This window comes from Meleagris gallopavo, chromosome 27 (genome assembly GCF_905368555.1).
Source record: "Meleagris gallopavo chromosome 27, MGAL_WU_HG_1.1, whole genome shotgun sequence".
Classification (NCBI taxonomy): Eukaryota; Metazoa; Chordata; class Aves; order Galliformes; family Phasianidae; genus Meleagris; species Meleagris gallopavo.
This window is the reverse complement of record NC_139430.1, coordinates 2,391,380-2,412,059: the sequence shown is the minus strand read 5'-3', so window position 1 is coordinate 2,412,059 and position 20,680 is coordinate 2,391,380. Positions and strand designations below refer to the sequence as shown.

The following is a 20,680-nucleotide window of genomic DNA, read 5'->3' as shown; positions in this document are numbered from 1 at the left end:
CGCAAACCCCGACCCCCCCTCTCCTACACAGGGACTGAGCACCAGGAGACGCACGAAACGCTGCAGCACAAACCCTGAGTCTATCCTCCCAACCTGGCACCCCCCCGCCCCGAACCTCAAATCACCGCTTCTGGGGCTGCAACGTGGAACTGGAACTTTTTCCCCCCGGAAAATGGGTGTAACGGACCCCATCGCCCTCAGCACATCGGCGCTCCATTAGAGCCCCCTGCAGGGCTCTCCCACCCCGTAGCCCCGCCCATGAACCCACGCCCATAACGGCTAAGCCCCGCCCCACCACGCTCCCTGCGTTGCATTTCCTCAGAGCGGCAGCTAGAGGGCGCCGCAGCGCGGGGGTGAGTTATGCCGCCCCCTTGCGTCCGCGCGGGGAATGGAGCGGCACGGCCGCGCGGTGGGCGGGGCTTGGCGGAGGGGGGGTGTCGCGCGAAGTGGGCGGGGTTACGAGGCCACGCCCCGTCCCTCTGGCGGTGGTGGCGCGGCGCGAAGATGGCGGCGGAGCCGGGGCCGGGCTCAGACCCGGAGCTGGAGGAACTGCTGGAAAGTGAGCGGGGCTCGGGGGCTCCGTGGGGTACCGGGGGCATGGGGGGGCTGTGGGGTCGGGGGTACCGGGGGCATGGGGGGAATCGGGGGGCTGTGGAGCCTGGGGGTACTGGGGGTATGGGGGGGCTGGGAGTCCCGGGGGCACGGGGGAGCTGTGGGGTTCTGTGGGGGGGTACAGGGGTCTATGGAGGTCTGTGGGTATGGGGGGGCTGTGGGGCTCTGTGGGTCTGGGGGATGGCCGTAGAGTTCTGTGGGGTTTGCGGCAGTTTAGAGGATTTTAGAAGAGCAATGGGGTCTGGGGGGGGGGGGCTATGGGGTGCTGAGGGTGGGGTGGTTGGGGTTCAGAGCAGTTTAGGGGCTGCTGTGGGACTGGGGGGACATGGGGAGTGCTAGGGGTATGGGGCAATTTGGGGTGGGGGGTCTGTGGGGGACAGTGGTGCCTGGGAGAGGTTATGGGGCACTCGGGGGTCCTGGGGGCTGCAGCAGAGCTGTGGGATGGAGGGAGGTGTGGGGGTCCAGTTGGGTATGGGGGGGTGCAGGACTCTGGGCAGTGCTGGGGGGCTGGGGTCGATTTGGGGGAGTTTAGGGGGGCTTAGCGGGGGGTTACGACCCACTGGGGCGGCTCGGGGGTCTGGGGGTGAGGTGGGGTCTGGGGGGGTTATTGGGGTGTGGAGCTGCAATGGGGCGGTGGGGCTCCAGGTGAGGGTCTGGTGAACATTAGGGCACAAAGGGCTCCAGTGGGTTCTGGGGGGATTTTGGGGGCAGTGGGGGGGCTGTGGGGCACTGGGGGAAGTCTGAGGGTTGTGGGGGGCTGTGGGGGGAAGGGTTCTCGGGGAGCAGCGGATGTGCTGCTTCAGAGGGGGGAGCAGGGCTGCGGTGGGGTCTGGCAGAGTTATGGGGCACGGTGGGGCCGGGGGGGCTCTGTGGGGCCGGGAGTCACCCCCTCACTGTGCCCCCCCACACCAGGTGCCCTCGATGACTTCGAGAAGGCCCGGCCCGGCCCCCCCGCCCCCCCCCCACCGCCCCACGTTCCCGGAGACCCCACTGCCACTGAGAAATCCCCCGGCGCCGCAGCGCAGGTGCGCCTTCACTCCACATCCAGGGCTGGAGGGTGGGGGGCTGGGCAGACCCCTCCCCACAGCTCTGACCCCCCCCTCATTGTGCCCCCCCCAGGACTCGCTGTTCGCCTCGCAGGAGCGCTTCTTCCAGGAGCTCTTTGATGGGGAATTGGCCTCGCAGGCGTCCGCCGAGTTCGAGCGCGCCATGAAGGAGCTGGCAGAGGAGGAACCGCACCTGGTGGAGCAGTTCCAGAAGCTGTCGGAGGCGGCGGGGAGAGTGGGTGCGTGGGGGGGTCGGCGGGGTTGGGAGGGGGGCCGGGATTCCTCGGTCGGGGGGGAATCTTTTTATGGGGCTGGGAACCCGCACAGAGAGCTGGGACACCCAGGTGAGACTGGGATCGTCTGTGTAGGAATGGAATTCTGAATAGGGCTTCGGAACTCCCTGTAGGGCTGTCTCCCCTCAAATGGGGCTGGAAACCCCTGTAGAGAGCTGGGACAGCGATGTGGGGCTGAGGAACCCCTGTATAGGGCTGGAGCTCCCTATAGGGCTACCCCTCCCCCTCCCCCCTTCTCCCAAATGGGGCTGGGAACCTCCCCCCAGTAGCACCACGACCCCCTCTCCAGTTAGTTGGGATCTCTCCGTGGGGTTGGTACCCCCCCCTCGCCCCCCATGGGGCTAGGAACCCCCACAGAGAGCTGGGACATCCCTGTGGAGCCTGAAACTGCCTATGGGGCTTGGGAACTTTCTGTAGGGCTGCCTCCTCCCCCCCGCCCCCCCATGGGGCTGGGACCCCCATGTAGGTCCATGGGAACTCTCCTGAGGTTGTGAATCCCCGTATAGGGCTGGGAATCCCCAAGTTGGCCTGGACTCCCTGTGGGGTTGGGACGTTCCCTCGGGGGCTGGACCACCCCCATAAGGCCGTCCTTAATGGGGCCAATGGGACCTGGGCCTCATTGGGAGCGGGGGTTATGGGGTGGGAGGAGGGGGGTCGGAGTCCCACAGCCCTCTGTGGGGTTACGGGATGGGATGAGAGGGTTGGGGGACCCACAGCCACAGGGGGTGTTATGGGATGGGAGGAGCAGGGTGGGCGGGAGTCCTGCAGTCCCTCAGGAGTTATGGGATGGAAGAAGGAGGAAGGTGGGGGTCCCGCAGCCCCTGCCCACCCCGTCCCACCCCGCAGGTGGTGACGCCGCGTCCCAGCAGGAGTTCACCTCGTGCCTGAAGGAGACGCTGAGCGGCCTGGCCCGGAACGCCACCGACCTGCAGGTGGGCATGGGGACGGGGGTCCCCAGCCCCGGTGTCACCCATGTCACCAAGCCCTGGTTTCAATAATGTCACCACGTCCCCACAGGGCCTGGGGACATGGATGGTGGGCTGTCCCCAACCCCAGTTCCTGATGTCACCAACCCCTCGTGTCCCCACGTGGCTCAGTGATGTGGAATGAGGGGTGTCCCCAACCCTGGTCCCTGGTGTCACCGATGTCACCTGCAGGACCCAGGGAATGGGTGGAGGGGTGTCACCAACCCCTGCTGTCACCCGTGTCAGTCACCATGTCCCTGCATGGCCTGGTGACGTGGAATGAAGAGTGTCCCCAACCCTGGTTCCTGGTGTCACTGATGTCACTGTGTCCCCACAGGGCCTGGGGACATGGACAGACGGCTGTCCCCAGCCCTGATGTCACCGATGTCACCAACCCTTGGTGTCATTGATGTCACCACATCCCCACAGGACCCGGGGATACAGAGGGCCGTCCCCTGATCCCCGGAGTCACCGACGTCCCCACATCCTCGCAAGGCTCGGAGACACCAACAGAGAGGTGTGTGTCCCCAATGTCCCCGCTGTCACCCGCAGGGCTCGGCAGCATCAGAGGAGGATCTGGCGAAGGCCATGGAAGGGCTGGGGCTGGAGGAGGGCAGCGGGGAGGGCGGCGTGCTGCCCGTGGTGCAGAGCGTGCTGCAGCACCTGCTGAGCCGTGATGTGCTCTACCCGTCGCTCAAGGAGATCACCGACAAGGTGAGGGACAGCAGGGACAGCAGGGACAGCAGGGACAGGCTGCTCCTTGTCACTGTCACAGCACCCCGAGCGGCTGCTGGGGCTGCCGGGAGCTGGAGGGTGAGGGTCCTGGCGATGGGGATGGGGACAGATGGGAGGAGTGGGGACAGCGGGGGCACCTACTTGTTGTCACTGTCACAGTACCCCGAGTGGCTGCAGCGGCACCGGGCGGCGCTGCCGGAGGAGCAGTACGAGCGGTACCGGGCGCAGCACGGCGTCATGGGCCGCATCTGCCAGCAGCTGGAGGCCGAGCGACCCGAGGACAGCGAGGGGGACAGGAGGGCGCGCTTCGAGGCCGTGCTGGAGCTGATGCAGCAGGTGGGGACCTGGGGACGCAGTGGGGGGAGCGGGGATGCGGGGCTGGCGGCGGGTGCTGATGGGGCGCTGCTCTTCTCCAGCTGCAGGAGCTGGGGCACCCGCCCAAGGAGCTGGCTGGCGAGGCGGTGAGTGTCCCCGAGCGTCCCCGGCTGTCCCTAGAGGTCTTTTGTACGTTGTCCTCAGCTGTCGCCGGCTCTCAACCATCCCTGGTTGTCCCCAGCAGTCCCTACTTGTCCCCACCGGTCCCCAACTGTCCCCCAGGTGTCCCCAGCTCTCAGCCGTCCCAGCTGTCCCTAGCTGTCTCCAACTGTCCCCAACCACCCCCAGTTGTCCCCAGCCCATCCCCACGAGTTCCTGATTGTCCAACCAACCATTCCCAGTTGTTCCCAACTGTCCCCAGCAGTTCCCAACTGTCTCCAGTTGTCCCCAGCAGTCCCCTGTTGTCCCCCAAATGTCTCTAATTGTCCCCAGTTTGCATTCAGTTGTCCTCAGCCGTCCCTAATTGCCCTCCACCATCCGCAACTGTCCCCAGTTGTCCCCAACTGTCCCTCATTGCCTCCATCTCCATCCAACCCCAGTTGTCCCCAGCTGTCCCCTCCGTTTCCCTGGAGCTCTGGACACCCTATGGGGACGGAGCCCCTTGGGGACGACCCACCTCAGGGTGCTGAGCTGTCCCCATTCTCTTCCATCCCCGCTGTCACCTGCAGCCCCCTGGCTTCAACCTGGACCTGGAGGGGCTGACTCTGCCCGAGGCCACCGGCGAGCAGTGCCGCGTGATGTGACAGCGATGTCCCCTCCCCGCTGCTGAGTGTTGAGGCCAGCCCCCGGCTCGTTAATTAGGGTCATTAACGCCCGACGAGGATGATGAGGACGAAGGACCGGCGTGTGGCTGCGTGGGACGCGGAGCGGTGCTGGGTGCGGCGCTGGGTGCGGTGTCCCCGATGTCCCCGTGGGGATGGGACCTCGCTTTGAGGGCAGGAGGAGTCGGGTGCCGGGCTGGGGGGGACGTTCCTGTCCCCAACCCCACAGCGATGTCCCCACGCATGGGGACAACCCGCAGGTGGTGAGCGGCCACCACGGCCCCAATAAAGGTGATGGCAACCGCGGCGCTGCCGCATGGCGGAGCTCATGGGACCCTGCAGTAACACGGGGTGACCCTACAGTAACATAAAGGGGGACGTGATCCTACAGTAATGCAATGAGGGGCGTGGGGTGACCCTACAATAACATAAGGGGGGACATGACCTTACAATAACGCAATGAGGGCCATAGGGTGACCCTACAATAACATAAGGGGGGACATGACCTTACAATAACGCAATGAGGGCCATAGGGTGACCCTACAATAACATAAGGGGGGACATGACCCTACAGTAACACAATGAGGGCCATAGGGTGACCCTACAATAACATAAGGGGGACATGACCCTACAGTAACACAATGAGGGCAAGGGGGTGACCCTACGATAACATAATGGGGGACATGACCTTACAATACACAATGAGGGCCATAGGATGACCCTACAATAACATAAGGGAGGACATGACCCTACAGCAACATGGGATGATCTTATAATGGGGCAGGCCATGGGGTGACCCTACAGTAACACAATGAGGGCCATGGGGTGACCCTACAATAACACAGGGGGGAGCACACGTGACCCTACAATGGCACAGGGTGACCCTACAATAACATGGGATGGTCTTGTGATGCTGGGGAAGGTGATGGGTGACCCTACAATAAAATAAGTAGACCCATGGGACGGCCCTGTGATAACACAGGTGGGGAATGTGACCCTACAAGAACACAGTGGGGGGACATGTGACCCTACAAAGGCACGGGGTGACCCTACAATAACATAAGGAGATCCATGGGGCAGCCCTATGGTAACGCACGTGGTGGATGTGATCCTACAATAACATGGGGGACCCTACAATAACACGGCAGGGGAGTGGGACCCTACAATAACGTGGGGGACCCTACAGTAACACAGGAGGGGTATGGGACCCTACAATTACATGGGGGACCCTACAATAACACGGGGGAGGAGGAGGTCACGTGAGAACAGCGCCACGCGCCGGGCGACCTTCGACCCGACCGCAACACAGCGGGAGGGGGCGCGGCCTCCGTTGCCATGGCGACGGCGGGGCGGGGAGCGGGTGGTACCGCGGTGTCGCACAGCGGCCGGTGCCGTAGAAGGAGACGCGGTGCCGTAACGCGCGCCGCGCTGCCGTAAAGGACGCCGCGCTGCCGTAAAAGTATCTGGAGGCGGCGCACTGAGATGGCGACGGTTGGGCTCGGGGCCGGCGGAGGGGGAGCAGTTGGGGAACGCGGGGCTCGCGCCTGAGCGTTGGCCGGGAACGGCAGCAAAAGGGTCTGTGCGGGACCGCCGAGCGGGGAGGGGTCGTTCTTTCCCCTCTTATCTCTCCCGGTAGCGGTTGGGCCCGGGTTTGCGGCCTGCTTCCCCCTCCCCCCCCCCGCCTGAGGCCTAGTGAGCCCCGAGGTCCCTGCGGGCCTCTGCTGGGCGGCCGGGTGCGCCGTGCGGTGACCGCGTCCTGGGGAGGGGACCGTCTGACCCCGGGGGGTCCCTCGGGGGTCGCTGCCACTTTACGGTGGTGCAGAAGGGGTCCCTGAGCCCTGCGTGTGGCCGTTACTCTTATGAAGGGGATCGCTGCTCTTCTCAGGGGGATCCCTGTTATTGTGAGGGGGGTCCTTGGTGTCCCTCAGGGGATATCGCTCTTTCTGGGGGGGCGCAAATGGGATCCCTCGTCTCCCCGTGGGGCCGTTGCCCTTTTGAGGAGGAATCCGTGCTCTTCCTTGGGGGTTCCCCCTTCTTTGGTTGGGGCGAGGGAGTACGTGGTGCCCCTCGGGGGTCACTGTTCTTCTAGGGTGGGTGCAGAAGAGGTTCCTGCCGCTCCCCATGGGGCTGTTCCCCGTCTGGAGGGAGTCCCTGTTCTTCCCAGGGATTCACTGTGCCTTGAGAGGGGTACGGAGGAGGCCTCCCTGCTGCCTGCCTTCCCCTCCCCACTCCCTGAATACGCTGTCCCTTCGGGAGGGGTCCCTGCTACCTCCATGGGAACGTTGTCCCTTTGAGTTTGAGGTCCATGGTCGTCACCGTGTCCCTCAGGAGTTGCTGTACCTTTAGTGGGGGGGCACAAAGTGGGGATCCTTGCTTCTCCACGTGGGTACCTGATGCCTCTGGGGTGCTCTATGCAGGGACTCCTTGCTATCCCACCCAGGGTGCCCTGCATCTTTTGGGGAAGCACTGGGGAGGGGGGCAGGGACCTTGCTCTTCCTAAGGGGTCACCCCTCCATAGGAGGTGTCCCTGCTTTCCCTGGGGAGGGAGTCAGAGTGCTTTTTGTGGGGACAGAAAGGAATCCCTGCTCCCCCCAGGTCCCTCTGTGCCCCCCCCCCGTGGGCATAGTGCCTTTTGGGAGGGAGTGGGGGGTCCCTGCTACCTATAGAGCATCTGTGCCTGTTCTGGGGGAAGCTGAGAGGGCATCTTTGCTGCTCCATGGAGATCCTCCAACCCCATTTGAGAGCTCCTGGGGTCAGGGGGTCTGGAGGAGGTGGAGGGAGAGGGGGGTCCTTTCTCCTTTATGGGAAACATTACAGGGATCCTTGTGCCCCCAGGACAGGACCCTCTGTGTGGGGCTATCGTCTCTGTTGCACCCAGATCCTATTTCTGTAAACCCAAAGATCCTCAGCCTTTGGGGGGGAAGGGGAGGGGGGGTGACAGTGGGGGTCTCTTCATCCCAGAACGCCATCATCCCATCGAGGGGCTACTGGGGCTCCTCCCTGCCCCCATGTCCAACCTTTATCTACTGTGTGGCTTTGTCACCCCCTCCTTTCCAGGACTGTCACCATTGTCCCCGTGGCGCTGCGGTGCTGGGACGGCTGTCCCCGGTTCCCGACCTTGCCAGGCCTTCACCCTTCCTCTGCTTGCAGGTGAGTCGGGCACTGGGCAGCACCTCCCAGTAAAGGCTCAAACTGGGAGATGGGAGCTTACTGGGGGGGCTGTTTGCAATGGGCAAGTTCTGCTCCTTGGGTCTGTCTGTCCATCTGTCCTTCCTTCCTGTGCATTGATTTTTGGGGCTGTGTTGGTGCTGATCTCCATTGTGACGCCGGACTCCTGGTGTCAGCTCGTGGCAGGGAGCTCCCGGCTCCTCATATGTGGGGGTTTCCCTGTTCTTGGGGTTGGCCCACCTCCCCCAGCCCCAGTTCCTCTCAGTGAGGTGGAGCCCCTGTCCTCGCAGTCTCCGGATGGAAAAGGGGAGATGCAGGGTGCTGAGGGGCTCATTACCTGCAGTTAATTAGGAGCACAGTTGCACTGTTCTGTATTTCCGTTGCTCAGCCTCCCCCCACCCAGGAAATAGTGGGGCACTGGCTATGGGGTTTTGCTGTGGGAGAGCAAATAGGGGTAGAAGGGGGCCTGTGGGGCAGCAGGGCACTAACTGTGGGATATTGCTCTGGGCTGCAAATAGGGGGTACGGGGGGGTCTGTGGGGCAGTAGGACCCTGGGTCTGGGGTATTGCAAGGGGGGACACCAGGGAGTCTGTAGGATGGCAGGGCCCTGGGTCTGGGGTATTGCTGTGGGACAGCCCCACGGACGGACGCTGCATCCCCATAGAGGTGCTGTGGGTCGGTGTGCTGGTGGGCGCAGATACTCTGATCCGGGGGGAGAGATGGGACCTGTGGATCTCCCTTTAACCGCGAGTGGGAAGCTGCTTAATTAGCGTCATCAGCGGGGACTGGGAGCTTTGTAATTATCCAAACCTCTCCAGATCTCTCAGCACAAGAGGGGGGATTTCCCAAGCGTTGGCCAACCGGAGGCTCCCCCCGCCCCACAGGAGGGATTTGGGGTGGGTGCTATGGGTCGGTGGGGTTTTCTGTGGGGACTGAGGTACCTGCTGGCCCCGGAGCCGCCCCACACTGCGGGCTGCCGCCGTCCGGCCCCGATGAGAGAACTTTCCTTAAATAGAAGAGGCTGAAAGGAACCCGGCACAACACGTGTGCAGGAGCACCGGCAGCGCCAACGCCACGAGGCTGCGGCTCGGGGTGGGGGGTGGGTTGGAAATGGGGCCGAGGGGCTCTCGCTTGTGACTGTTTTCTCTTTTTTTTTTTTCTTTTTGTGTCTGGTTGCTCCTTATTTGTGTATCCCAAACACAGCCAGGCTGCCCGGTGGGGCTGCGTGGTGTTTATAGAGCTGTGTAAATATCGCAGGGAGGAATTGTTCGGGATGGAGCGGCTCTGAACGCTGCGATTGCCGGCGCCCTGTGGCCCGTTGCTGATTTGTGCCAGCACCCAGGAGCAGCGCGAGCTGCTGGAGCGGATGGGTGGCTGTGTGTGAGCTCAGCGTGGAGGGAACGGACCCAGGGAGTCCGTTGTGGTCACTGGGGATGAGCTCAGGAGGCGGTGGCGGCTCGGTGCCGAGGCACCCGGGCGGCTGTGGCATGCGGAGGGATATTTATAGGGCCCTCGCAGGGTGCTGCGAGCATGTGAGGCGTTCAGTGCTGATCCTGTCCAGATGCAGCGTCCGGGGCAGCGCAGAACCCGGATGTCGGTGCCTGGGAGGGGAGCCGGGCTGCGGGACGGGGCGCTGCTGTGGGGCTGCTGATGGGCGCCCGGCCCCCGGCCCGGATCAGAGCGAGCGCCCCGTGTGGAGCCTTGGGGCCTGCTGTGGGGCTGAGTGACCTCCAGCGGGGCCGAGCGGCGTCCCGTTGATCACCTGAAGCATTGCTGCACGCTCGGGGAGGTGGAGGCGATACCTTTGGTGCTGCGGTTCTGGCGTAGCCGTCCTGGCAGCACCTCTGGCAGGTAACAGCCTCAGCTCCGCGCTGCACGCAGCACACTGAGCTGTTCCCCACGCGCTGCCTTCCTTTCCATCCCTGTTACCACCGTGAGCCGCAGCCCCGGCTCCTCGGGGGTTTCTTTCCGCCTCCCTGCGGTGATGCCTTGGGGTCGGGGCTCCTTCCAGCCCTCAGCACGTGCCAAGGGGCTGCTGGCATTGCGTCTCACGGTGAGCGGAGCTGGCATGGGGCCATGGGGATGCGTTCCTCCTGCCGATGCGGAGCAGCTGCCCCTGGGTGATAACTCTCACAGCCCCACATGAAGAGATGGCAGAGCTGTGGCTGTGCTCCTCCTCCTTGAGTGTCCTCAAGCGTGCTGCTCACCACCAGGAGCTCAGTGGTCGGCTCACTTTCCTTCCAAGTGAAGCCCTGTCCCCTCGTGAGGGTGGGTGAGACATGAAGACAGGCTTTCCCAGAGGAAAGGCTGGATTCTTTTCCTCTGGGAAGCTGCTGCTCACCTTTGTGAATGACAGATCAGAGCGGGTGATTTGGCAGAGGAAGAGCCCTCCCGAGGAGCAAAGTGCAAACGCTGCTCCCTCTGTGGGCCCTGAGGCTCTCCCAGTGCGGGTGTGCAGCCGTGGGATCCCTGATGTGACAGAGCCACGCAGGGCTCTTTGTGCTGGAAGAGGCCGTGCTTGTGACCGGACGCTGAGCTGTGGGTTGGGGTCCTCGGTGGGCAGGGCTGTGACCCGGTGCCGGCAGATGTGCTCAGGGCGAGCTGCCCCCCCCGGATCCCCACGATGAGTGTGGTTGGCTCGGAGCATTTGGCCTTTGGCTGTGTGCTGCCTGGGGCTGGTGTTAATTCCTGGTTAATCTCGGTGCTGATTGTAATCGGAGTTAATGATGGCCCAGCTTTGGCTTTGCCCTCTCTGTAAACGGGGAGCTGAGAGAGCCTGAAAGCGCTCGGCCTAAAAACAGGAGGGGAGCACTGAGTGAGCAAAACATCCCTGAAATGCTTTTGTTTTTCTCCTCTCCTTTACCTGCACTGCTCGTGTCTCCCCACTGTGTCTCCCCGGGTCTGGGCCGGGCTTTGGCTTTGGGCTGCACTCGGTGTGGGGTTGGGATGTGCTGTGCCCATCCGTGGGGAAGCACTGCTTTTTGATGTGGTGTCTGCTGCATCCTGTGCAGAAATGGGTTCTTTTTGCCAACGGGTGGCCTTGGTGGCCCCTTGGTGGGCCTTGGGAGGGAGGGGAGAGTGCTGTGTGTGGGAAGGGGCTTCAAAACCTTAAAAAATTGCCCCTGGAGCAACTTGTGGGCTGCAGGTGCTGAGATGGAGGGGGAGGCCCAGCACTCCTCGTGCTCCAGGTGTCGGGGGAAGCAGCACAGGGCACTGGGTTATCCCGTGGGGTGTGCGGGTCAGAGTCCATCGCTGGAGGAGAGCAGCCGGGCTTCACGGGGGATGTGGGGCGGTGGAGCTTTGGGGTGTGCTGCGTGCGCTCACTGTGTTCCTTTGTGTTTTAGGACAGCGTGGTCCCCACGGCGGGGCCGCTCCAGCTCCTGCTTTCTCCCTCTCTTGCCTTCAGGGGAAGCACGCAGCGGGAAAGGAGATGTCGGATAAAGGGAGCAGCATGGACGGAAAGACGGACATCACAAATGGTGAAGGCAGGGGAAGCTCAGCCCCAGGAGAGCAACTTGGGGAGCACTGGGGGGGCAGATGGAGTTGGGGGAGACAGAAAGAGGGACCGAGCCTGGTTGGGGTCCAGCTCTGCGGGCTGTGGCACTGGGTGCAGAGCAGAGGCTGGAGGGGTCAGGGCTCGCTCTCACCACCTCAGCTCCCTGTCACAGGGACACGTGCCTTGCTCCTCTGCCATCGTGCAGGAGATGGATGGGGTGGAAAGAGCAGGTGGCCGGGAGGTCTCGGAGCGCCGTGTCTCCCGCTGGGAGCTCACAGCACTGTCTGTGCGGTGCAGGCAGCCTGTCCAGCAGCCCAGAGGAGATGTCAGCCGAGGAGGGCAGAGAAATTTCTTCCGGCATCGAGGTGGAGGCGTCCGACGTCAGCCTGAGCCTCACTGGAGACGACGTGGGGCCCAACCGCACCAGCACCGAGAGCCGCGACACCGACACCGAGAGCTCGGGGGAGGAGAAGGACTCTGACAGCATGGACGACACGGGCCACTACTCCATCAACGAGGAGTCGCGCACCCTCGACTGCTCGCACTCGGAGGAGGAGGAGGAAGAGGAGGAAGAGGAGGAGCAGCGATCCCACCGCCGCGCTCAGCGCAAACGTGCCAACCACGACCGAGACTCCTCGGACGACGAGCAGGCGCTGGAGGACTGGGTGTCCTCGGAGACCACGGCGCTGCCGCGGCCCCGCTGGCAGGCCATCCGTGCCCTGCGGGACAGGGAGCTGGGCTCCAGCCCCCGCTTCGTCTACGAGGCCTGCGGGGCCCGGCTCTTCGTGCAGCGCTTCCGCCTGCAGCACGGCCTGGAGGGCCACACGGGCTGCGTCAACACGCTGCACTTCAACCAGAGAGGCACGTGGCTGGCCAGCGGCAGCGACGACCTCAAAGTGGTGGTGTGGGACTGGGTGCGGAGGCGGCCGGTGCTGGAGTTCGAGAGCGGCCACAAGAGCAACGTCTTCCAGGTGAGGAGCTCCTGCTCTGGGCTCTGTGGGTACGGTGTCCCCTCCGGTGGGATGAGGGGGTGCCGTTTCCCTGCCTGGTGCTGCGCGGAGCAAAAGGGGTTTCCTCAGAGCTGGGGGGACGCGGAGGCTGTGCCGGCCGTCAGAACTCGAGCGGCTCCAAACTTGGGTCGGGGGGCGCGCGTCCCGCTTTGCTGCTCTGCCCGGAGCCCCCAGCCGTGCTGCTGCTGTTGCTCGGTTGCTCGGATCCCGGTCTGGGAGGAGCAGCGTTCCGGTGGTGCTGCGCTGTGCCTCGGCTCTGCCGCCGCCAGAGGGGGCCCGGACAGCCGGCCTCGCCATGGGATGCCGGGACGGTGATCCTTCCCGTGTCTCCTCCGGGTTCTCCAAAGAGAACTGGGGTGGTTTCTCAACCCTCCAGCTGTATCTGTGCCTCTAGAGATGAGACGGAGGGTCAGATCCTCATTCCTGCTCTGACTCAGCCGTGAGCCCTCACCCTCTGCTTGCTCTCTTCCAGGCCAAGTTCCTCCCCAACAGCGGTGACTCCACGCTGGCCATGTGTGCTCGGGACGGGCAGGTGCGGGTGGCTGAGCTCTCGGCCACGCAGTGCTGCAGGAGCACCAAGCGTGTGGCGCAGCACAAGGGAGCTTCTCACAAGGTGAGCCCTCAAAACTGCCCTTACCTCCTTGGGCTGGGGGCGCGGGGGGCTGAGGAGGGCCTCGGTGTGCTGCCTGCCAGACAGCACGCAGCCGTGGGGCTTCGAGGGTGCGGGGATGTGGGTGGGTTATGGGGAGAAAGGGATCTTAGCGCATTGTTGGGTGAAAAGGGAACCAATGCCCGAGTATTTATCTTACAGCTGGCCCTAGAACCGGATTCCCCATGCACTTTCCTATCAGCAGGTGAAGATGCTGTCGTCTTCACCATTGATCTGCGACAAGACCGGCCTGCCTCGTGAGTATCCCCCTCCTGCTGCAGGTGGGGATCTGTGGGATCTGGATTGGGGGTGAAGGTCTCTGCCCCATAACCATCGTATCAGTGTGTTGGGTCACCGCTTTCTTGCTGGACATGCGGCATTTTGGGGCTGTGACAGCACTGTGTTCCCTAAGGGCACTGGGAGGTGACCAAAGAGATTCTGCTGCTTGGGAGGAGCAGCGTTGGGACCCCAGGCGGGTTTGGTATCAGTGTGGCTACATTCCTCATTAATTAGTCTGCAATTAAACCTTGTCCTCCACCAGTGTGGAGCGCAGGTAGAGCAGCAGTGCTGCTGCTGTGTGTCCCCATGCAGCCCCTCTGTGCTGGCAACTCGCTGTGTCCCCACCTCACTCATCATGTGAGTGCTATCCCAATTAATCAAAAGCCAATAACGAAGGAGCAGAGAGTTTGGCCATTTCTGACAACCCTCCAAATCAGAGCGGCCGTCTGGGCTTGGACTCGGGGCGCTTCTCCAGCACAGCACAGTGTTATTGCAGAGATGATCCTGCTTAGAGCACAGAGCTTCACAGCTCAGCTGCTGGAGCTCTGCTTTTATTTCTGTGCATGAGGGCTTTTGTCTGCAGCCCCGAACGCATCTGTTTCATAACCAGGACAAGAGCAGCTTTGCAGCTTGCTGTTCCCTCCCCAGGATGCTGCCTGGGTTTGTGTGCCGAAATATTTTCCCCAGTTCCTGGGGGGGGGAGGGGAAGGGAGGCAGTGTGTCAGATTCCGCTCAATCTGGGCCTCGTTACAGCGAGACGGGTGGGGAGAAACAACAGCAGAGGGTTTTGGCTTTGGAGTTTATCTGATTCCGCTCTCGCTGCTGCTGGCCCGGCTCTGCTGGGCCGTGAAACCCTTCGGATGCTTTCAGAGGCCGACGCCAGGGGATGATTTCACTGCGCTGTTTGACTCACAGACAGAGCTCGGTTTGGAAGCTGCGGTGGTTGGGAGGTTTTTTGTGTGCGTGTGCTTTTTTGTCTGAGTGTGAGTAAGAGCTCACGCCGCTCCTGCGTTTCCCATCTGGGCCCTGTTTGGAATCCAAGGTGGATTTTTTTGTTGGTGGTTGTTGCTGTTATTCCCTGTCTCTTAAAGGAAACTGGTGGTGACGAAGGAAAAGGAGAAGAAGGTGGGGCTGTACACCATCTTCGTGAACCCAGCCAACACCTACCAGTTTGCCGTGGGAGGCAGAGATCAGTTTGTGAGGTGAGTGGGTGCCCCCCCAGCAGCACTGCGGTCCTTAATGCCCGCAAAGCCCGCTCTCCCGTAAGCAGCACGAAGACCAGTGGGATTAATAGAGAGGGATTTGGATCCGTGGAGGTTTAGCACTGGGATCTGCTGCCAAGCCCTGCTCTCCCTTCCCCCGGAGGCAGTGATTCTCTTAGCCTTAACGAGCTTCTGAGCCATCTTCTCTCAGCCCTCACTGCCGGGCCAGGCCTGGTGCGCTTTGGAGCTGAGATTGAGCTCGGGGAAGGTCTTTGTTTCTGTGAGACTGGGCTCCCTAATCCCAGCCCCCTCCCTTCCCCTGCTGCAGCAATTAAAATCTCCCTGCACTCAGATAATGGGCAGCACTGGGACGACCCCACAGCACCAACTGCTCCGTCCCCGCAGCGCCGTGGGTTTGCCCAGCTGAGCCCTTCCCCACGGCCACGTGCCATCCCCTCCCATCAGCAGCTGCTGGGATCCAAGCTGCTCTCCCCTCCTGCCGTCGTCCCCCCAGAGCACTGCCCTGGAGCACTCAGGGCTTTGTTTTCAGGCACAGTCCCTCTCTGCTTTGGGCCGAGGTTGTGTCTCCACGTGAGCGGCTCCACCACAGCACCTGCAGTCAGCAGAGCTGCTCATCCCCCATCCCTCCTCACCGTCCTTTGCCAAGCATCCGCTCGCTGCCTTTACTGGGAGGGGGGATGCTGAGCCCTGGACGCGCAGAGTGCTGCTGGCAGCAGCTTTGCAGCTGCACAGAGGTGCTGCTCAGCACCCTGAGGACACGGCCGGGCGCACGGCTCTGTGCCGGCGGCGTCGCCAGCCTTCCCACGTGAGCTCAGCAGACTGCGAGCAGAGCAGCGGCGCAGCGCCTTCCGGGAGAGCCCTCAGAGAGCAGCCCCTCCTCCTCCCTGTGCTCCATCTGCTGCCTTTTTCGGCCGCCGTCCCCGTGCCCCATCCCGACCCCATCCCTCCTCCAGGAGCCAGGGAGGAACAGAGAGGTTAACAGCTCCCGTGGGGTGCAGAATGGTGAGCTGACAGTCACATCCCCTGAGCGCGGGTTGCGGCCTGCGTGCTCACAGCCATTGACATTGCCGTGCAGCGCCGAGCAGCGCCTGCGACGTAATGAGAGGTGACACTGAGCTGCTTGGGCTGCAGTTCCTGCCTCTCCCATCCGCTCGTGGCTCCGCAGAGCATCACTGAAGGCTGCGGTGTCCGACGTGACATCGCCTGGTCGGGGCTGAGCCGCCCTGTTTGCAGGAGTGTTTGGGGTGAGTGCCACGCATCCTTCCTCCCCCCAGGATCTACGACCAGCGGAAGATCGACGAGAATGAGAACAACGGCGTGCTGAAGAAGTTCTGCCCCCACCACCTGGTGAGCTCCCCGCTGCCCGAGCCCCTCACGTGCTTCCTGCCTGGGAAACACCTGGGGCAGCTGAACCGGCAGCCCAGTGCTCTCTTTTTTGCGTTATTTGACCCAAATTTCCCGCTGTCCGTGCTTGGCTTGGGAAGGCACAGCAACTCGTGCTCTGCCTTCGAGATCAGTGAGCACGTGGCTGGTGTGGGTGCGCCGGGTCCTGGCAGGGGAGGAGCAAGCTGAGCTCTGCGCTTTCCCTTTAGGTAAGCAGCGAGTCCAAAGCAAACATCACCTGCCTGGTGTACAGCCACGACGGCTCTGGTGAGTCCCAGGCCCCCCAAAGCATGAAGGGTGAAGCTGGGGAGGCCATCCCAGCTCTCACATTTCTGCCATCCCCCCGCAGAGCTGCTGGCCAGTTACAACGATGAGGACATTTATCTCTTCAACTCCTCGCACAGCGACGGCGCTGAGTACATCAAGAGATACAAAGGGCACCGCAACAACGCCACCGGTGAGGGGGGGGATGTTCTGCACGAGGGGTGGGGCTGGGGGATCAGGTTGGGGCTGGAGGGGAGTTGGGCTGCGGGTCGGGCTGGGAGCTGAAGGGGGTCGGGCTGGGGGGGCCGGAATGGGGGGCTGGCTGGGGCTGGGGGCACAGGCTTGGGGTCAGGCTGGGGCTGGCAGGGGCTTAAGCTGGAGGGACAGGCTGGAGCTGCAGGGGCTGGGATGGGGTCAGACTGGAGGCCAGGTTGGGGCTGGGGGCTCCCATCCTTGCAGCGGGGTGACAGCTCCCCGTGGGCCGGTCGGGTGGCTCTGAACGTCCCATCTCTCCTTTCCAAGACTCCTAAAGTCGTGGGCTCACGAAGAATGAGCCATTATGTGTCTGGGGACGGAAGAGATCCGCGCCGGTTACCTTGGAAACTCGCTGGCTGCCGGGAGGGGAGCGGAGGGGTGCAGGGAGGGCTGCCCGGCTCTGCGGGGCCTCACCCCGCTCCTTTCTGTTCCTTTGCAGTGAAAGGCGTCAATTTTTACGGCCCGAAAAGCGAATTTGTGGTGAGCGGCAGCGACTGCGGCCACATCTTCCTGTGGGAGAAGTCCTCCTGCCAGATCGTGCAGTTCATGGAGGGCGATAAGGGCGGTGTGGTGAGTTCGCCTGCTCCCTCCTCGCTCCCTCCACACCCCCACCGACCCCCCCAGGTTGTGTCAGCACCCCGCCGAGCTCCTCCTGAGCCCGGCAGCTGAGCAGTCAACGCTGCACGTCCAGCATCGGGGCTGGAGGAGCCCCTGGCTGCTGACGTGAGCTCAGAGAGCAGCCCCACATCGCTCCGCTGGGGGTGGGAATGCAGAGGGAAGAGCCCCCGGGTGCCCCCACCCAAGGAAGGGGACGGCAGTGGGCCCGGCTCTGGGTGAAGCTCCGCACCCCACTGTGCTCACAGCTGCACGGGGCCGTCCCACACTGCATTTCCCACGCTCCGTGCTCGGCTCCCAAGTGACGACGCAGCCCCCCCGCCACATTTCCAGCCCCCCCGCCACATTTCCAGCCCCCCTGCCATCATTTCCAGCCCCGCCTTGGGCTGAGCCGTGACAGCCATGGAGCTGCCGGGTCCCCGAGCGCCGGCAGCTCGGTGCCGCTCACGCAGCACAGCCGCCCTTTGTCTGGGTGGCCAAGGCAGCGTGCCAACAACGCCTGGTGGCCGCTGGCACCGCCGCCCCCCCTCCTCACCCCCCACCGGGCTGCGGTGCCGCCGGGCTCTGCCTTTCCCTTTGCTTCCCCCCCTCCCCCGTCGCTCCCCTCGGCGCCCCGCGCATTACTCAGGGCTCGATGCACCCTTTGCATGGCGATGGGGGCGGCGATGCGCTGGGCTGGCAGTGCGGGGCTGGGGGGGGGCACGGGGAGCCCCTCTGCCCGCAGCCCCCTCCCCTGCCCTGTCCCTTCCCGTGGGCACGGGGCACCCGGCGGTGCCTGGGATGAGGGTCCTTCTGTTGTGGCACCTAGAGGTGCTGATTGCGGTTCCCCCGTGGGCCTGGCTGTCACTGTTTTCTCCCCTTCCCCCCCCCCCCAAATTCATGCTTTTGGGCCTGTTTTCCGCCCCTCTTCTGCCCCTGGTTGCGTTTCTGTGCTCCCCGACATTCATGTCTGTCTGTGTGCCTCTCATTCATATCCATGTTTGTCTCCTTTCTTTCATGTCTGTCCCCCCTCCCCTCTCATATCTTCATATCTCTGTGCCCCCCCATTCATACCACTGCCTTCATGCCCCCCCATTCATTTTTCTGTGCCCATCTTTCCCCCCCCCCCCCCATTCATGTCTCTGCACCTCTGTGCCCCCCCCATTCACATCTCTGTGCCATGGGTGCCGTCCATTCACCTCCACACCCCCTCCGCTCTCTTTCTGCCCCCCCCCAGGTGAACTGCCTGGAGCCTCACCCCCACCTCCCCGTGTTGGCCACCAGCGGCCTGGACCACGACGTCAAGATCTGGGCGCCCACAGCGGTGACCCCCACCGAGCTGAAGGGCCTCAAAGAGGTGGGTGAGACCCCAACCCCTGGGCCAAGGGGGGGCCCTGACCCCCCCCTTAACCCTCCCCCCCCCACGGCCGCAGGTGATCAAGAAGAACAAGATGGAGCGGGACGAGGACAGCCTGCACCACACCGACATGTTTGACAGCCACATGCTCTGGTTCCTCATGCACCACCTCCGACAGAGGCGTCACCACCGGGTTGGTGCCCCCCCGCCTTTGTGTGTCCCCCCCCTTCCCCAAATCAAACCCCCTCCCACTTTTATTCCCCCCCTCCTTCCCAGCAGCGCCGACGGGATCCCGGTGCACCAGAGGCCGACTCGGATGAGTCCCCCAGCTCTTCTGACAGCTCTGATGATGAGGAGGAGGGTCCGGACCGGGTGCAGTGTATGCCCTCCTGAGCCCCCCCGCAACGTGTGGACCCCCCCTCCCCCCCTCCAACCCCGGGGTGTGGTGAGGGGGGGCTCCGGACTGCCCCCGTTTCTCTACTAACAACACTTTGAGCTTTTTATTGACATGTTAAGGACCCCCCCTCCCCCCTTTCTTCCTTCCTCATCCTCGCAGCCCTACGGGTGGGGATGGGGCCACAAGATGGGGGGGGTGAGAGGATGACACACTGTGCCCCCCCAGCACCCACACGGTGATGGGAGGGAGGTGGGGGGGGGGCGGGAGGAGGTTCTTATATTAAAACCCCCACTGTGCCCCGAATCCCTGCAGTTTCACCATTCCCACTGAACTGGGTGTGGGGGGGGGATGCAGGCTGCTGCCCCCTCTGTTCTTCAGGGCTCCCCCCTCCCCTCCCCCATCCCGGGGGGCTCCAGCTGCTCTGCCCCCCCCCCCCACTACAGGGCTGCACACTCTCCTTTTTTTTTTTCCTTCCCACCCCCCCAAAAAGCCACAGGGGTGTTTGCAGAGCGATGCTTGTCTAGTTTGTACATATCGGTGATTTGCACTTGGTTTGACCTCCCCCTGCCCCCGCCCCCCCACAAAGCCCCCCCTCACCCAGGGCATCGGCTGGAGCCCAAACTGGGGGGGGCGGGGGGGGGATTTGGGGGAAGATCCTTTAATTTTCAGTTCCTTTTGAGGAGATCTCACAGGGGGAGTGGAAGGGGGTGGGGGGGGTGCAGCACAGAGGACCCCCCCCAGCTGGCTGCCCCCCCCCCCCTTTGAGGGTCACCCCCCCCATTCACTGTTAGAGGCCTAATTTTATATGTATTAAAACCAAACGGAACTTTGGATGTTATCCACCTCAAATTGTTATTGTAAAAGTTGGAATATATATTATTATATATAAATGCAATAAAAGCCAGCGGAGAGAGGCGCAGCGCCGCGTGTCCCATCACCCCCCCGCCCCCCCCAGCCTTTATTTCCAAGCCCCCCCCCCTTTAAGGCTTCAGGTCCATTTTAGTGCAAAAAATGGGTTAAAATGGACTTAAATCCTAAAGAGGGGGAGGGGGCCGAAAATAACCCATATTTTGCACAATTTCCCCCCACCCCCCCATATTTTCAGCCCCCCCTTCCCCTCTATTTAGGATTGAGGTCTACTTGAACCCATTTTTTGCACAATTTCCCCCCCCCCCCCAGGATTGATGTCTATTTCAACCCCTTTTTTGCACTATTATCACCCCCCCCCCCATATCTTTAACCCATTTTTTGCACTATTTCCACCCCCATATTTTCAGCTCCCCCCCCTTTAGGATCGAGATCAATTTTAACCAATTTTTTTGCACTATTTCACACCTCCCCCCCCCCCCCCCACAGAGCCAGGCGGACCCTCCAGAGCTGTTTCATCTCCATCTCTTTATAGGAGCTGTACACAGTCAGTGCGGTCAGGACATGGGGAGGGGGGGGATTTTTTAAGGTCTGGGGGTGGGGGGGGACAGGGCTGAGCCCCCCCCCATGTCCCCACTGTGGGGTTGGGGGCCACCACGTTCCCCCCCTCCCCTCTGGGATCACAGCGGTGGTGGGGGGGGTCCTGAACAGTCATTTTGTAACCAAAGCCACAGTTTGGAACTGGGGGGGGGGGGGACAGACAGACACACAAACACAATAAATACGGGGGGGTTGGGGGGGGGGACACGGGGACACACAGCCGCTCTGCGGGTTTTAGCTTTTATTAAATAAAATATATTAACATAAACTCTCTCCAATGCCCCCCCCCTTGGTTAGTAACTAAGAGCTGTTGGACCCCCCTCCCCCCCCCCCCACAAACTACCCCCCTCA

The 20,680-nt window shown here is 62.8% G+C and overlaps 2 protein-coding genes across 7 annotated transcripts; both read left to right on the top strand.

Annotated features, from left to right (window-relative positions):
* The first annotated feature begins 373 nt into the window (after window positions 1-373).
* Window positions 374-5,111, top strand: PEX19 (peroxisomal biogenesis factor 19). 3 transcript variants are annotated; one of them, XM_085209763.1, is made up of 8 exons: window positions 423-559; window positions 1,525-1,637; window positions 1,732-1,897; window positions 2,798-2,883; window positions 3,469-3,630; window positions 3,910-3,987; window positions 4,068-4,112; window positions 4,695-5,111. In XM_085209763.1, the coding sequence occupies exons 1-8, from the start codon at window positions 505-507 to the stop codon at window positions 4,767-4,769; spliced, it is 780 nt and encodes a 259-aa protein (XP_085065889.1). In that variant the 5' UTR covers window positions 423-504; the 3' UTR covers window positions 4,770-5,111. The 3 variants fall into 3 exon arrangements, with proteins under 3 accessions (XP_019467454.2, XP_085065889.1, XP_085065888.1); XM_085209762.1 differs by having other exon boundaries at window positions 431-559; window positions 3,811-3,987; XM_019611909.2 differs by lacking the exon at window positions 1,525-1,637 and having other exon boundaries at window positions 374-559; window positions 3,811-3,987.
* A 1,095-nt stretch (window positions 5,112-6,206) lies between these two features.
* DCAF8 (DDB1 and CUL4 associated factor 8) lies at window positions 6,207-19,781 on the top strand. 4 transcript variants are annotated; one of them, XM_085209751.1, is made up of 14 exons: window positions 6,207-6,362; window positions 7,845-7,937; window positions 11,362-11,434; window positions 11,749-12,422; window positions 12,934-13,074; window positions 13,273-13,367; window positions 14,481-14,591; window positions 15,887-15,959; window positions 16,205-16,262; window positions 16,345-16,452; window positions 16,954-17,084; window positions 18,346-18,465; window positions 18,542-18,658; window positions 18,742-19,781. In XM_085209751.1, exons 3-14 carry the CDS (start codon window positions 11,386-11,388, stop codon window positions 18,856-18,858), a joined length of 1,794 nt encoding a protein of 597 aa, XP_085065877.1. In that variant the 5' UTR covers window positions 6,207-6,362; window positions 7,845-7,937; window positions 11,362-11,385; the 3' UTR covers window positions 18,859-19,781. The 4 variants fall into 4 exon arrangements, with proteins under 4 accessions (XP_085065877.1, XP_085065879.1, XP_085065876.1 ...); XM_085209753.1 differs by having other exon boundaries at window positions 11,300-11,434; window positions 18,745-19,781; XM_085209750.1 differs by having other exon boundaries at window positions 11,300-11,434.
* The last annotated feature ends 899 nt before the right edge of the window (window positions 19,782-20,680 follow it).

Excerpts from the sequence above, each read along its gene's own strand:
- PEX19 (XM_019611909.2), top strand. The coding sequence starts at position 389 with ATGGAGCGGCACGGCCGCGCGGTGGGCGGGGCTTGGCGGAGGGGGGGT. Across the intron at positions 1,898-2,797 it reads GGAGGCGGCGGGGAGAGTGG|GTGGTGACGCCGCGTCCCAG; the intron begins GTGCGTGGGGGG and ends CCCACCCCGCAG. Across the intron at positions 3,631-3,810 it reads TCAAGGAGATCACCGACAAG|TACCCCGAGTGGCTGCAGCG; the intron begins GTGAGGGACAGC and ends TCACTGTCACAG.
- DCAF8 (XM_085209751.1), top strand. The coding sequence starts at position 11,386 with ATGTCGGATAAAGGGAGCAGCATGGACGGAAAGACGGACATCACAAAT. Across the intron at positions 14,592-15,886 it reads GGCAGAGATCAGTTTGTGAG|GATCTACGACCAGCGGAAGA; the intron begins GTGAGTGGGTGC and ends TCCTCCCCCCAG. Across the intron at positions 17,085-18,345 it reads AGGGCGATAAGGGCGGTGTG|GTGAACTGCCTGGAGCCTCA; the intron begins GTGAGTTCGCCT and ends GCCCCCCCCCAG.